The following is a 15,692-nucleotide window of genomic DNA, read 5'->3' on the forward strand; positions in this document are numbered from 1 at the left end:
ATTGCAAACTACCACAGTTTATATTTGTTTATTGTTGCTTTTCTCCTTCTAAAATATAATGTCTATGAGGGCAGGGACTTTGTTGTGTCCACTGCTAAATCCCACACCAGGTAATAAGAGTGCTGATAGGTAGTCAGCACTATAAATATCTCCTGAATAGATGAATGAATGAATGAAGTTTAAGCTACTGAAGGAAAACTTGAGTTTCAAAAAAGAAAATGCTTGGGTTAAACCATGATAGACAGGTTTTAACTACAGATATTTCAGCCCTGTTTTTAAAGTGCTGATGGGCTTGACTAATCTGGGGTAGCAACTTCCAAACAAGGGTTTCATAAAATACAGTTGAGAAAGCTGGCCAAACTGTGGAATTATCATGATAATTGGTAACAATTCCCTCCCATATGTCCTTTTATCAGAGCAAATGGACTAAACAAAAATGAGATTGACCCATCAATGACTTCCTTATGACATTGTATTTAAGGCTAAGAATACTGTGTTTATTCATTTACTTTTAATCTCCAGGGTGTGGAAAACCCCATAGTGCGCTTGAGGAAGTGTAGGAATTTTTAAAATCTTAGTGAACTTTTAAAAGGCACTTTATTGGTACTGAGCACATACTGAATTGACCCCAGGGCCTAAAAGTCAATGCCACTTGTAAAATCCCTGGAAGCTGTTTCCAGGCATAATAAAGGGTCATGAAAGTGACAAGAGAAACAGTGCCTTTGAGATGATGAGAAAATCAGGTAAGTACTCATATAAGATCCCAACTTAGCAGTCAAAACTTCTTGGTAATTGGAAAGAGAACAGCATTCTCAGAAATATCAAAATGCTTATAGAATATTCTATATTTTGATCTGAGTAGTTGTTACATAGTTGATTATATTCCTCGAAATTATTTGATGAATTATATTCATCAAATTATCTTCATATGTACACTTTGATTTGTACATTTTAATACATATTAATTATACCCCAATAAAAAATCTTAGCATTAAGAGAAGAAATGTTCCCAGATCTCTAGAAGTTTTGCTAAGAGCTTCTTTTTCTATAATAATCATTTTAGATTAGCTCTGAAAAAAGACAAAGCTGAAACATTTTCCAAAAATTATGAAATCTCAAAATATTTATAATCCTATTAAAGGTTTGGCATATATAAGAAAAACGAGGAGGACTGGTCTGATTGTGCAGAAAACTGAATTAGAACATGTTTTAAAGGCTGAAGACAATCTAGTTAAAATATTGTGAAGAAGAACCCAGCCTTCATGGCTCAGTGGTTGAGCATCGACCTATGAACCAGGTCTCAGTTTGATTCCTGGTCAGGGTACATTCCTAGGTTGTGGGCTCAATCCCCAGTGGGGGGTGCGCAGGAGGCAGATTAATGACTCTCTCATCATTAATGTTTCTACCTCTCTCCCTCTTCATTCCTCTCTAAAATCAATAAAAATATGTTTTTAAAATATTATGAAGAAGAAATTAGGCTACCTTTAGTAAATAACTATCAAGTGATAAGCATTTTGCAGAAGAATGAATACTCTTCAAGTATTTTATTTTTTAAAATATATATTTTATTGATTTTTTTTATAGAGAGGAAGGGAGAGGGATAGAGAGTTAGAAACATCGATGAGAGAGAAACATCGATTGGCTGCCTCCTGCACACTCCCTACTGGGGATGTGCCTGCAACCAAGGTACATGCCCTTGACCGAAATTGAACCTGGGACCCTTGAGTCCACAGGCTGACGCTCTATCCACTGAGCCAAACCGGTTAGGGCTTCAAGTATTTTAAAAGGATCTAAACCAGCTCAGCCTATTTGCAAATTGGCCAGCAAGATAGATCTAAGAATGAATGAAAAAATTTTATAATCAACCATAATTGCAACAGTTAAGTTGCTTGTTCCTTTTTAAAATCAAGTTATTTTTTTAACCTGCCAGCTAATTATGTTTTAAATGAACTCATTTTAAGTTTTTTAATTAATTTAAAAGTTTTAATTCAAGGAAAGAATTTTATGTGTAACATTGCCTTATTGTGTTTTTCCCCAACTTACAAAAGTAATACTTGTTCATTGTAATTATTCTGAACGTTTAACAGAAAAAATTTAAAACCTGGGAAAAAATTCTCATAATTCCAGCAACAAATTGTAATCTCTACATTCAGATGTATCTCCCTCTAGTCCTTCCAGACATTTCATTCGGGAAGCTGAGAATACTTTTGTAAGCACAATCTTGAATATAAAATTATGTCATAAACTCTTTTATATGTCATTAAAAGCTCTTTGCATGCTACATACACCACAACTTGCCTAATTATTCTCCTAATGTTGAAATATCTTTGTGCATAGATATGTGTCAGCATTTGGATTATTTCTATACTACATATTCTTAGAAATAGAATTATCAAGGGATGTGAAAACTTTTGACGCGTTTTTCTAAGTTGGTTTCCAGAAAGTTTATCATTATTTATACTTCCATTAGCATTATATGAATGTGCTTTCTTCACTGTGCTGATGCCAACATTGAGATTTATTGTTTCAATCTTTGCTAATATGATGGGACAGAAATGAGATTTTTTTTTTCATTTCTTAAAAGTGACATAATTATTTGCATTTTCTCTGTTGATAGTCTGTTAATGTCTTTAGTGAATTTATTTGGGGGAGTAGTTAGTGCTTTTTTATTCTTATTGACTTGATGTGCTTTTTCATTAGTTAAGAATAATTACCAGTGGTACGTTGGTAAGTGTTTAACAATCAGTGATCAATTTCTTTCTGGGTGATAAAAATATGATTTTCAGTGTTTGCCTGTTTGCATGGTGTAAATACTCTCACTATGATTGATTTCGAATACCAACAGTATGTTACTGAACACAAAGATGAGAAGAGGTAAATGCGGTTGGCTCTCGCAACAGGTGCATGCTGACTGTAGCACAGCACTGAAACCTTCCGCAGTGACTGTTATGTTTTTCCAGCTGGTTGTTTTTATCTTAATTATATTTATAATGTTTCATAAGCTTTTTATAAACTTAAACATTCCAATATTTGGTTTTGTGGTTGCTCTCATTACTTTTAAAAATAGAAATTTCTTTATTCAAAGATGAAATAATCTCCTCTATTATCTGTCATTTTTATGGTTTAACATTTTATTTATAATCTATTTTTTCTAAAATCTACATTGATGTTATGACATAAGGATCTAAATGGATTGTTTTCTGAATAAGTTACCAGAGAGTCAATACCATTTGTGAAATTCCTTCCCCACTGATTTTTGAGTCTCATGTATAGCCTATTTCTTCTGTAAATTTACCAGCGACTTCATTACATTTATCTATTTAGCTATACATATCTCTTTAGCTACACTGATTTAGTTATCCTTATTTTATAAAATTTAGTAGGGCAAGTTCCCTTTCATCACTGTTCTCTACCAAAATAAAGCATAACAACACCTACTCTTATGATCTGAATGTTTGTGCCCCCCAAATTCATATTTTGAAATCCTAATGTCCAATGTGGTGGTATTAGGAGGTGGGTCTTGGGGACCTGCTTAGGTTGTGGGAGTGGAATGTTGGTGAGTGGGATCAGTATCCCTATTAGAGAGATGCCACACAGCTCCCTAGGGAGTTGGTAGTCTGCAACCAGAAGAGGGCTCTCACCAAAACCTGGCCATGCTGGCACCCAGGTCTTGGACTTCAACCTCAAGAACTGTGAGAAATACATTTCTGTTTTTATAAGCTACCCCACTTGTGGTATTTTTAATATGTATAGCAACCCAGACTAACACATCTACACACATGCAAAAACAAATAAAAACCAAAAATAAAAAATTCTAGCTAGTGTTCTTGACACTTTTATGTTTTTAATTAAAGCTTTATTTGCTCTCAAATTGTCTTGATCTGCCAACTTATGATTCTGTATATGGTCTTTGAAATTTCTATAATTTGTTTGCTATAAAATGTCTTCTTTTCCTCCAAAAATTCATAAATACAAGTTTAAATATAGTTCAGGCCTTGGTCATACACAGCAGCTAAACTTGGATGCTTTTCCATACCACAAATTTGTTTTCCAAAGTCCCATATTCTCACTGTATATTCTCAGTTTTTTTCTGACTAAATATAAACTATTTTTATATATCCTGACTTTACACTGGAATTTGTTTAAGTGGCATCATTTTATTTTCTATGGGCAAGCAAAATTTTTTCAATTATTAAATTAATATTTATATTATTAGTGCAAAAAATTTCAAAAATTCTATTCTTGGGACCTCCAACCTGGTGGTATAGAGCAGTCAGCTCCACTTCAGAACATCACGACATAATGAAGACGTGACTAAGGACGGAGTCTGAGTAACATGTCAATATTTAAACACTGAGAGATTTAACATAAAATCTGGAGTTCTGGCTTCTGTTTAAACACTGTGAAACCATCATTCCCTCCTGGCAACAATCAGCCGGAATCAAGCCGTCGCTGCCTCCCTGTGATAAAGTAGGGATTGCTTCTCTCTGACATTGTACTGTCACTATCAGCCTAACTAGGAAATGCATTCCATTGTTTAACCTTTGCTTTAAATGATATTTTCTTATCATGTGTGAAGAGAAATTAATAGGAATTTTGACTCAAACTTACAGATTTTAGAAGACCAAATAAGAGCCCGAGACCAGGCGGCCACAGGGACTAATTTTGCAGTACAGGAGCTAAACAGCAGACACCTTCAAGGAGTTGGAGACCTTCGAGGAAGAGTAGCCAGGTGAGAAGCAGCACATTAACTAATTAATGTTTAGCAGTCAGTTCTTGGCCACTTGAGTTCTCATTCCCAAATAAGTTCCATGTGGTGCCAAACAAGGTACTGTCTTTATATTAAGCTTGACTTATGAGATGATAGTTGTAAAAGTGTGTCATAGAATTTGAAAACCTCATGCTTCCTGTGAGATCCAAGGTTTCTATAAAAGCACCCTTATACACAATGTCTAGTTCAATTCTTGTCTTTACAGCCCTCATGTCCAAATGCCAACATCCAAAGACAGACCCTCATAACCACATATAAAATCCCCAAAGGTATCAAATTCTCATTAAACATTTAAAATATATAAGAATTACATGTAAAATCTAACGAAAGGCATCTACTGCCAATGCATACAATTTTGAACCTCATGTATGAGATTTCTAAATCAAAAGAACTAATGGTATACATTCAGTAAATACCTTTAGGCATTTACAATGGCAGGACCACTCTGGTAGAAACATCAAAAATGGCTGACCATGAACACCTTCCCATCTCTACTTCTTCTGCCAGCAACTCTTTCCTCACTCCTGGATTACCCCTACCTCCATCTTGTTAATAACTCTGAAGTGTTAATGACCAAATAAGAATTAGGTGATTAATACCTAAGACAAACTTCTCCATCCAACTCAACAAAAATATATTAAGCACTTATATGCCAGGCAGTGTGACAGGAGTTAGGAATTCAACAACACAGTCCCCATTCCTATAGCTGTTTACAGTCTACTTGGGAAAACAGAGCCACAAATATAAGTAATGAGGTGAGCATTATAATGAAAACCTGGGTGCTCTGGGAATATCCAAATTAGATTGGGGTGCACAGGAGGCTTCCTGGAGGAGGTGACACTTGAGATGAGTTGTGAATGATTTGGGTAGCGGTCAGCTAGACAAAGAAGGGTGGGAAAGGTACTTCACATAGGAGGTATAATAGGTTCAAAAGAACCAAGCATGACTTATTCTGCCATGTTCAAGGGCCTACCTGTGAGAAGGGTATTTTAGTTCTGATATTTTGGGATTTGCATTTAGGGAGAGATGGGAGATTAGGAGATAAAGCTAGAGAAGTGGTTCAGAATTAGATGATGAGGGGCCTCATGGGCCAAGCTAAAGAGTTTGAATTTTATGTAGAAGGTTATATATAGCCATGGGAAAATTTTAAGTAAATGGATGACATAATTTGTAGTGACATTCTAGTGTAACTTAATTGATGGGGTACAGGAAGAAGGAAGCCTATGGCAGCAAAAAAAGGTAAAAAATGTTAAGGGCCTAAACTAAGCTCTAGCCATGAAAGTTCAGGGCAGGTAACACAACACAGACTTTAGGGAAACAGAATCTACAGGATAATACCTGTAGATAATAGATAGATAGATAGATAGATAGATAGATAGATAGATAGATACACACACACAATATGTACACATTATATATACACATTGTATATATACATTATATATATATATACATATATGCATATATCATTAACTATACTATGTATAAATACATTTTACTAAAGGCCCGGTGCATGAATTTGTGCACAGGTAGAACCTGGCCGGTCTGCTCTGATCAGGATCAATCAGGGGCAGGACCGGCCAGGAGGAGGGATGGCAGGCAATTGGCCAGCCAGCCCCACCCCCTGGTTGAACTCCTGGTCAAACTCCCAGTTGAGGCGACAATTTGTATATCAGCCTTTTATTATATAGGATATTTTTAAAATATCTTAAATTCCTACTTTATTATATATATTTAATACATACAAAAGAATTTATCATTTTTATGTAAGTTATGAAGCAAGATAATAAAACAAACACCAACAAATATTCAACTTAGATGTGCCATGATTTTGCAAAGAAGATAAACGCCAAAAATCTGTTTTGAATGAAACTTGGGATTTGGCTCCATTTGGTGGTGTACTGATGACACTCCAACCATTTATTTCCTTCTGCAAACTATTTACAAAACTCTTATTTTACTCTTATAAATCCTGTCTTAAATACAAGACAAAAATAACAAACAGATTTAATTAAAGCCAAGAGAGGAATGAAATAATATCAAGGAGAAGATGTACAACTTTCTTTGCTCATTCTTCTGAGTTTTGTTTTTTTTTTTAAATAAAAAGTGCGTATATTTAAGGTGTATAATCTGATGATATAATATACTTATCCATCATAAAATAATTACTACAGTCAAGCTAATTAACTTTCTTCTCACATAGTGCTTTTTTTTGTGAACAGAGCCACTGAAATTTACTCTTAGCATATTTCGACTCTTCAATATTAAATTCTAGTGGCCCGGTGCACAAATTTACGCACATTGAAAGGAAATTAATTAGAAGAAATATTTTAATATTGCTATTCGCCCTTTCTCTATAACAGAAGTGTCAACCAAATTCACAATCGACACTGACAGATTGAAACACACATGTGCAATTGGCGCCAGCGAGAGTTTTACATGTATTGTGCATGCGCGAATCAACTCAGCCTTTTATAGATGTAAAACAAACTTGCTTAATTAGACCTGCTTTCTGATGTAAACTTTTTCCAGCCCAGTGAAGCACCCCAACTTCTCTTTCAGGTAATTGTCAGCAACACAGCAGTAAATGTCAACACAAAGCACATTATTATTGTAGATCAGCAGAGAGAACAAAGGGTAAAATATTTAACTGCAGCAGTGTTTGACTATATTCTGCACAGTGAGAAAACCTGAAGTCATTTTTAAGGTCCACCATTTCTTACTTATTTTCAGTCAGGTCAAGTTTCTAAGCTTTCTAAATCTCCATTTTCCAGCTAATGAAAAGAAAATAGGATTCCACCGAGTCTCTGACCTACCTACTCCAGGACTTCTGCGAGGATCAAATGAGATGAGGCACAGTAAAACGCTTCCCAAACATTTGGTTAAACCAGTGGTCGGCAAACTGCGGCTTGCGAGCCACATAGGGCTCTTTGGCCCCTTGAGTGTGGCTCTTCCACAAAATACTGACTTCTGCGCATGGGCCACAAAGTTTCAATCGCACTGTACGTGTGCACCCACACGTGGTATTTTGTGGAAGAGCCACACTCAAGGGGCCAAAGAGCCACATGTGGCTCTCGAGCAGCAGTTTGCCAACCACTGGGTTAAAGTGTAAAGTGTTTCCACCTGAGGCTAGTAATCACTAGGGAGAGGAAGCCAGGTGTTGCTGCTCGACGTCATTACACAGATGGTCAGACACTTAGCATATTAGCCTTTTATACAGATAGATTATATAGATAGTTACGATGCTGTAGACCAGTGATGGCGAAACTTTTGAGCTCGGCATGTCAGCATTTTGAAAAACCCTAACTTAACTCTGGTGCCGTGTCACATACAGAAATTTTTTGATATTTGCAACCATAGTAAAACAAAGACTTACATTTTTGACATTTATTTTATATATTTAAATGCCATTTCACAAAGATATATCAACCAAAAAAATGAGTTCGCGTGTCACCTCTGACACGCGTGTCTCAGGTTCGCCATCACTGCTGTAGACTATAGGTCTCTAGACTGATTCACCCTTAACTGAAACTTTGTACACTTTGACCAACATCTTCCCATTTTTCCCACCTTTCATCCCTGATAACCACGTTCCACTCTGTGCCTCTGTGTATTTGACTTCTTTTAATTTTGTTTTATTGCTTAAAGTATTACAAAGAGTATTACATATGTCTCCTTTTTTTCCCCTCTTGACATGCCCCCGGCCTCCCCTACCCCCCAGTGTCTTATGTCCATTGGTTATGCTTATATGCATGCATACAAGTCCTTCGGTTGATCTCTTACCCCCATTCCTGCCCCCCAACCCTCCCCAGCCTTCCCGCTGCAGTTTGACAGTCTGTTTGATGTTGCTCTGCCTCTGTATCTATTTTTGTTCATCAGTTCATGATGGTCTTTATTATCAATAAATGAGTGAGATCATGTGGTATTTTTCCTTCATTGACTGGCTTATTTCACTTAGCATAATACTCTCCAGTTCCATCCATGCTGTTACAAACGGTAAGAATTCCTTCTTTTTTACAGCAGCATAGTATTCCATTGTGTAGATGTACCACAGTTTTCTAATCCATTCATCTGCTGGTGGGCACTTAGACTGTTTCCAGATCTTCACTATGGTAAATTGTGCTGCTATGAACATAGGGATGCATATATCCTTTCTGATTGGTGTTTCTGGTTTCTTGGGATATATTCCTAGAAGTAGGATCACTGGGTCAAATGGGAGTTCCATTTTTAACTTTTTGAAGAATATTTGACTTCTTTAGATTTCACACATAAGTGAGATCATGGAGTTTTTGTCTTTCTGTGTCTAGCATATTTTACTTATAATTCCCTTCAGGTTAATACATGCTTCAACTGCTACTATCTCCTTCTTTTTTGAGACTGAAAATATTCGTGTGTGTATGTGTGTGTGTGTGTGTGTGTGTGTATGTAACAATTTCGTTCCATTCATCCATCGTCAGACACTTAGGCTGTTTGCATAGCTTGGCTATTGTGAATATTGCTACAATGAACATGAAAGTACAGATATGTCTTCCAGGTACTGAATACATTTCCTTTGGGGATATATTCAAAAGAGGGATTGCTGGGTGTTATCTATTTTTAGTTTTTTGAGGAACCTACGTACTGTTTTCTATAATGGCTGTCCCAATTTATGTTCCTGCCCATAGTGTACAAAGGTTCCCTTTGCTCATATACTCTACAACATTTTTCTCTCTATTTTATATAATAGCCATCCTAACAGGTTTGAGGTGATATCTCATCATGGTTTTGATTTTCATTTCCCTGGTGATTAGTGATGTTGAGTATCTATCTTTTCATGTACCTGTTGACCATTTGTATGTTGTCTTTGGATAAATGTCTATTCGGGTCCTTTGCCCATTTTTTCAAAATATATTTGTATTGATTTCAGAGAGGAAGGGGGAGGGAAACAGAGATAGAAACATCAATGATGAGAGAGAATCATTGACTGGCTGCCTCCTGCATGCTTCCTCCTGGGGATCAAGCCTGCCACCTGGGCATGTGCCCTGACTGGGAATCAAACTGGAGACCTCTTGGTTCATAGGTCAATGCTCAACCTCTGAGTCACACCAGCTAGGCCCTTTGCCCATTTTTTAAAATAATGTGGCCATTTAAAAGCACCTCTTTGTTTTCCGTGGCCCCAGGGAATGCCCACGTGAACCCCATTAGCTCTCAGAGAATTGGGAACCAGTCTTCCAGGTGGCAGCTACAAAAGTTGGGAGTGTTTGATGTGTAGTTCAAACCCTTCACTCCTCAGGAAGAAGTTGGGGTTTGGGGGTTCCCTTCCAATTGCAAGGCACTGTGCTAGGGATGGAGTTGGTGGCATTAGTGTGTCTCAGCTTTTCGTATCCATTTCAATGTAGATATTTTCTTACTCATCCCATATGTAAAGAGTCCCTAAACTAATTTCCATATTTTCCTTCTGAGGGAATTGATCCACAAGCAGCAGTTTATTTGGTGTGTCTGAGGGAAGAGTGAAAACCAAGAGGCTCCTATTCCTTTACCTTCCCACACAATTGCTTACTTACCTTGCCCTTAAGCAGTGGTTTGAAGACAAGATCTTATTTTTCCTTGAAATGTCTTCCTTTTATGAAAGTTTCTTCAATCTATTTGGTCATGTCTATTTGGTCAGAATCTATTTGGTTCTGTCTTCAACAGAACCTGGGTGAAAGCCCTAAGACTTAAATTCACTTTTCCTCTCCTCTTCCTTGTCTGTATTTTTGACATGCAATTGACTAATGGACAAACTGAGGCAGATTAATTACTGTCTTTCCACATTAATTTCAGTTAACATTTTGGCATAAGTGAAATTACGTTGATTTTATAACCTAATTCTTAGCAAACATTTTATTGATTCATAAATCAAATTCCATATTGAATAACTATGTTTTACATTTGACACCATATTTTCCATCCCAGTAAAGTGGCAGTCTAAAAGCCAGTACTTCCAGTGAGATGGTGTTCTCAGAGTTGTCTGCCCTGCTTCTGAAGCCCTCTCCTCTATTCAGTAGATTAGCTATATACAGAAGAGGAAAAGGCGAGCATGTAAAGGGCACCGCAGAGATGGTTCTGACTTACCCTCTGCAGCAGCAGCCAGAGGAGGCCAACCCTCTGGCCACCTTTGACTACTTGGGATCCCAAGACAAATCCACATATTTTTTAAAAAATGACAAATTGTGTTTATGTGAGATTGAAAGCAAAAGGCACCCCCTTTGAAGAAATAATAATGATATTATGGATATTGTCAACTTTTCAAAGGTAAAGAGTGGGGACTTCTAATTAAAGATAGTACAGATATGTTTACTCCACTCTTCTCACTTGAGATGTCTCCATTCAAGTTAAAAATAAAAGGAAAGCAAAATCTGCATCTTTAATTTAGTATGGAAGTTGCCACAACCGATGACCCCAAGCAGAACACACTTACCAAATACTGTAAGTCCTCCTCATACCTTAAATACGATGATTTCCTTCAAAACAAGGCTCATAATCTTGAAAAGTGCAGGCCAAATAATTTGAAGAGAGCACCATTACTGAGGGGCTTGGGTGGCTCACAGGAGAGGTAAGAGATGTCCCTATCGAGATTCAGGTCAGCAGCACAGAACACTGGGGAGGTGCAGCTGAAGACGTAAGCATACTACTCGTCATCTAGGACCTCCCTCCCTCCTCTCCAATTTATACCTGAGAGAAACTGGCTGAAGTGCAACAGGATGAGGAAGGAGAGGAGGCTAGTGTCACAACCCAGAATCTATGATAATGATCTGCTGTGAGATACACAATCTGGTTTTTGAGGAGAAAATGGGGAGATGTGCCCCCCCCCCGCCCCCGCACACACACACACACACCTGACTAGGGAAAGGATATGATCCTGCATAGAGGATATGATCATCTGCTCTCCATCAAACCACATACTCGCTAATCTGCAGGTAGCCAGAATCGTTTTAAAAAGAGTGGCTCTAACTGGTTTGGTTCAGTGGATACAGCATCGGCCTACAGACTGAAGGGTCCCAGGTTCGATTCCGGTCAAGAGCATGTACCTTGGTTGCAGGCATATCCCCAGTAGGGGGTGTGCAGGAGGCAGCTGATTGATGTTTCTCTCTCATCAATGTTTCTAACTCTCTATCCCTCTCCCTTCCTCTCTGTAAAAAATCAATAAAATATAATTTTTTTAAAAAATAAAAAGTAAGAGTGGTAGTTAGGAAGAATCTAGTCTGGGCATAAAAAATCACCACCAACAACATCGATGATATATAGATGATAGACAGATAGATAATAAAGATTGGTTTAAAAAACTATAAGACTGATGAATATATCTTATAAGAGGAATTACCCAGAAAAACACAGGAAGAGTTCAAGGTTTCAAAGAAATTAAGACCAAAAGAAACATAACAGATTGCAGACTGAACAGTTACATGTAATTTTGCTTCTTCCAAAAGCCCCACAAATCTATAGTAAAAAGATTTTCTCTTTAAAACATCAATTCACAAAGACTGGAGATATCAGCATAGAAATATTAGAACCTCGAAAACAGATGGACATGTGAAAACTGAGACATAATAAAACCAATTTTAAAGCTGTGTGATAAGCTGAAAATGACTTAGTTTTACACCACAGAATTCCAAAAAGGTTTAGGAGTTGGCTGTCCCAGGAGCCTCTGAAACTAGGAGTAAAGGCGGCACTTGCCTCTAGGGAGCAGGATTGAAAGGCAGAGCAAGAAACCACTAAAATTATTAGCCTGTTAGTTATTATTGACTTTTAAACTTTTTTTTTATTAAATCTTTATTGTTCAGATTATTACATCTGTTCCTCTTTCCGCCCCCCCACCCCCCGCATAGCTCCCCTCCACCCAGTTCCCACCCCACCCTCTGCCCTTACTCCCCCCTCCCACTGTCCTCATCCATAGGTGCACAATTTTTGTCCAGTCTCTTCCCGCATCTCCCACACCCCTTTTCCCCCCGCAAGAATAGTGAGTCCATTCCCTTTCTATGTCCCTGATTCTATTATATTCACCAGTTCATTCTGTTCATCAGATTATTTATTCACTTGATTCTTAGATTCACTTGTTGATAGATGCATATTTGTTGTTCATAATTAGTATCTTTACCTTTTTCTTCTTCTTCCTCTTCTTAAAGGATACCTTTCAGCATTTCATATAATACTGGTTTGGTGGTGATGAACTCCTTTAACTTTTCGTTATCTGTGAAGCTCTTTATCTGACCTTCAATTCTGAATGATAGCTTTGCTGGATAAAGTAATCTTGGTTGTAGGTTCCTGGCATTCATCACTTTGAATATTTCTTGCCACTCCCTTCTGGCCTGCAAAGTTTCTGTTGAGAAATCAGCTGACAGTCGTATGGGTATTCCCTTGTAGGTAACTGAGTTTCTTTCTCTTGCTGCTTTTAAGATTCTCTCTTTGTCTTTTGCTGTTGGCATTTTAATTATGATGTGTCTTGGTGTGGTCCTCTTTAGATTCCTTTTGTTTGGGGTTCTCTGCGCTTCCTGGACTTGTAAGTCTATTTCTTTGACCAGGTAGGGGAAGTTTTCTGTCATTATTTCTTCAAATAGGTTTTCAATATCTTGCTCTCTCTCATCTTCTGGCACCCCTATAATTCTGATGTTGGTACGCTTGAAGCTGTCCCAGAGGCTCCTTACACTATCTTCGTATTTTCGGATTCTTTTTTCATTTTGCTTTTCTGGTTGGGTGTTTTTTGCTTCTTCACATTTCAAATCTTTGCCTTGATTCTTGCGTTCCTCTGGTCTGCTGTTGGGAGTCTGTATAATATTCATTATTTCAGTCTGTGTATGCTTAATTTCTAGTTGGTTCTTTATCATAACATCGAGGGTCTCATTAGATTTCTTGTAGATCTCAATAACTTTATCGGCGGCTTCTAGACAGTTCTTGAGAGACCTTAAAAGTGTGGTTCTGAACTCAATATCCTCCATTGACAGTTTTGTCCTGTTTCTTTGTCTCTGCATTTTTTATGCTTTCTTGGTGCACCCCATAGTAGTCTTTGTGCACAGTCTTTTTGTAGTTAAGCCTTGATTGTTGTAGTTAATACTAGGGGGATTTGACCTCCAGGCCAACTGGCTGTGAGAATCAGCTGTGTCTGCAGTGGGAAAACTTCTGTCCTCTAGGGAGGTGCTAATCTAGCCTTTGCCTGAGGCTATCTGGCAAATGGCTCTGCGCAGAGCTTGGGTGGGGCGGGTCGAACGGGATCAACAGACTGGGTGGAGGGAGCAGTTATGGCTGCTCTCAGTCCCGTCCCCAGAGGCTCTGCCTCTCACAGTCTCAGCAACCGCTGCAAACCTCGGAGAGAAAGCTGCACTCGAGTTCCGACCGATGCCAGACAGTCCCGCTTCTCCCGTTTGAGTCTGGGTCCCTAGAGACTCACCCAGAACTGGAGCTCAGAATCTGAGACTCCCTCCCAATTGAAAACGACAACCGGGCCCTCAGCTACCAGCCCACTCCGCGCGTACCTTTGCACCTTTGTATTTTCCGCACTGCGCCTCCTCTGAGTCTCGTATGCTGTTCTCTTTCCTTCTAGTTGAAGAATTTCCCCTCAGCCAGTCTTCCTGTGGTTCTGGACGATGTCCGTTCCATCTTTTAGTTGTATTTTTGAAGTGGTTGTTCGAGGCAGCTAACTCCGGTGTTTACCTATGCCGCCATCTTGGTTTCCCCGGCTTTTAAACTTTAGGCATATTTTACTTTGATAAAAATATGAGGTAAAAGGGTTTCCCCCAAAATAAATGATCAGATAACAAAAGGAGATAGGTAGACTAATGACTCAGGGATAAGGTGAAAAAAAATAAAAAATATAAAAAAATATATATAAATATATATATATATATACATATATATATATATATATATACACATACATACACACACATACATACACACACACACACATATACTGAGTGGCCAGATTATTATGACCAGCCAGATTATTATGACCACCCCATCAGTACTTCATTGACACTTCCAAAAATACTGAATATTGAAAACTTCCTAAGCAAATACTCTAAAGGTTTTATTATTATTATTATTATTATTATTATTATTATTTTCATAACTAATTAACTTCATTGTACTGATGGGGTGGTCATAATAATCTGGCCAGTCATAATAATCTGGCCACTCAGTGTGTGTATGTATATATATCTCTTAAACTCAGCAATTTTTAAATTTTTTACTAGTTACCTTTTCTTACATTAAATTAAAATTGAACATAATATTTTAACTAAAATTAGCATATATACATAATATATTCAAAATTTATTTGACTTATAGAATTTCTATCTTTCTTCTGTGGGGGGGGGGGGGTGGGGGGGGGATATAGGAAATATTCCCCAAATATAAAAACCTGTTGACACTCCTATGACTGAGTTAACAACAGGCTGAAAAATCTAAAATTTCTCCCCAATTAACACCAATGTCTTCACCTAGTCCAACTCAATTCTCTGGTTTGGCCCAGGGTATTATTATCCAGCCAGGTTTCTATCTCATCAAGAAGAGAAGAAGAAAATTAAGAACAGTCCTATTTATGGTCCTACATCTACCAACTCATTATTCAAAGAACTTTAGAACTTTTGCCATCAAATGACTGCACAGATCCTATTGTAGTATTTAAAATGTTATGACCAATGTCCATCTTGCCACCAGATGTGACGCCAGCATTGTGAAGCTTTCTGGAGACATTCATTTCATCAGGCACGAGTACCGGCAAATTGAAAAAACAATTCAAGAGCTCATATCTTCCCTAGAAACTGTTTCTAAGAACTTGGATATGAAGGTAACTGAAAATGATGGAATTCTTATATTATGTGTTACTGCCTAAAGATCATTATAGTTTATCAAAATGCTCAGTCAAGTGGTAATTGTTCAAAAGAACTCTTTACTTCCAAAGGGT

At 37.6% G+C, this 15,692-nt stretch overlaps 1 protein-coding gene across 1 annotated transcript in view; it reads left to right on the forward strand.

Annotated features, from left to right (window-relative positions):
* The window catches only part of FAM81B (family with sequence similarity 81 member B), a gene marked incomplete at its 5' end in the record, with an annotated part of 84,715 nt that overhangs the window by 47,686 nt on the left and 21,337 nt on the right, over positions 1-15,692 (forward strand). Inside the window, 2 exon segments of the mRNA XM_081090255.1 lie at positions 4,614-4,732; positions 15,446-15,575. Coding sequence (XP_080946381.1) covers positions 4,614-4,732; positions 15,446-15,575 — 249 coding nt within the window.

This window comes from Myotis nattereri (genome assembly GCF_964212035.1).
Source record: "Myotis nattereri genome assembly, chromosome: 4".
Taxonomy (NCBI): Eukaryota; Metazoa; Chordata; class Mammalia; order Chiroptera; family Vespertilionidae; genus Myotis; species Myotis nattereri.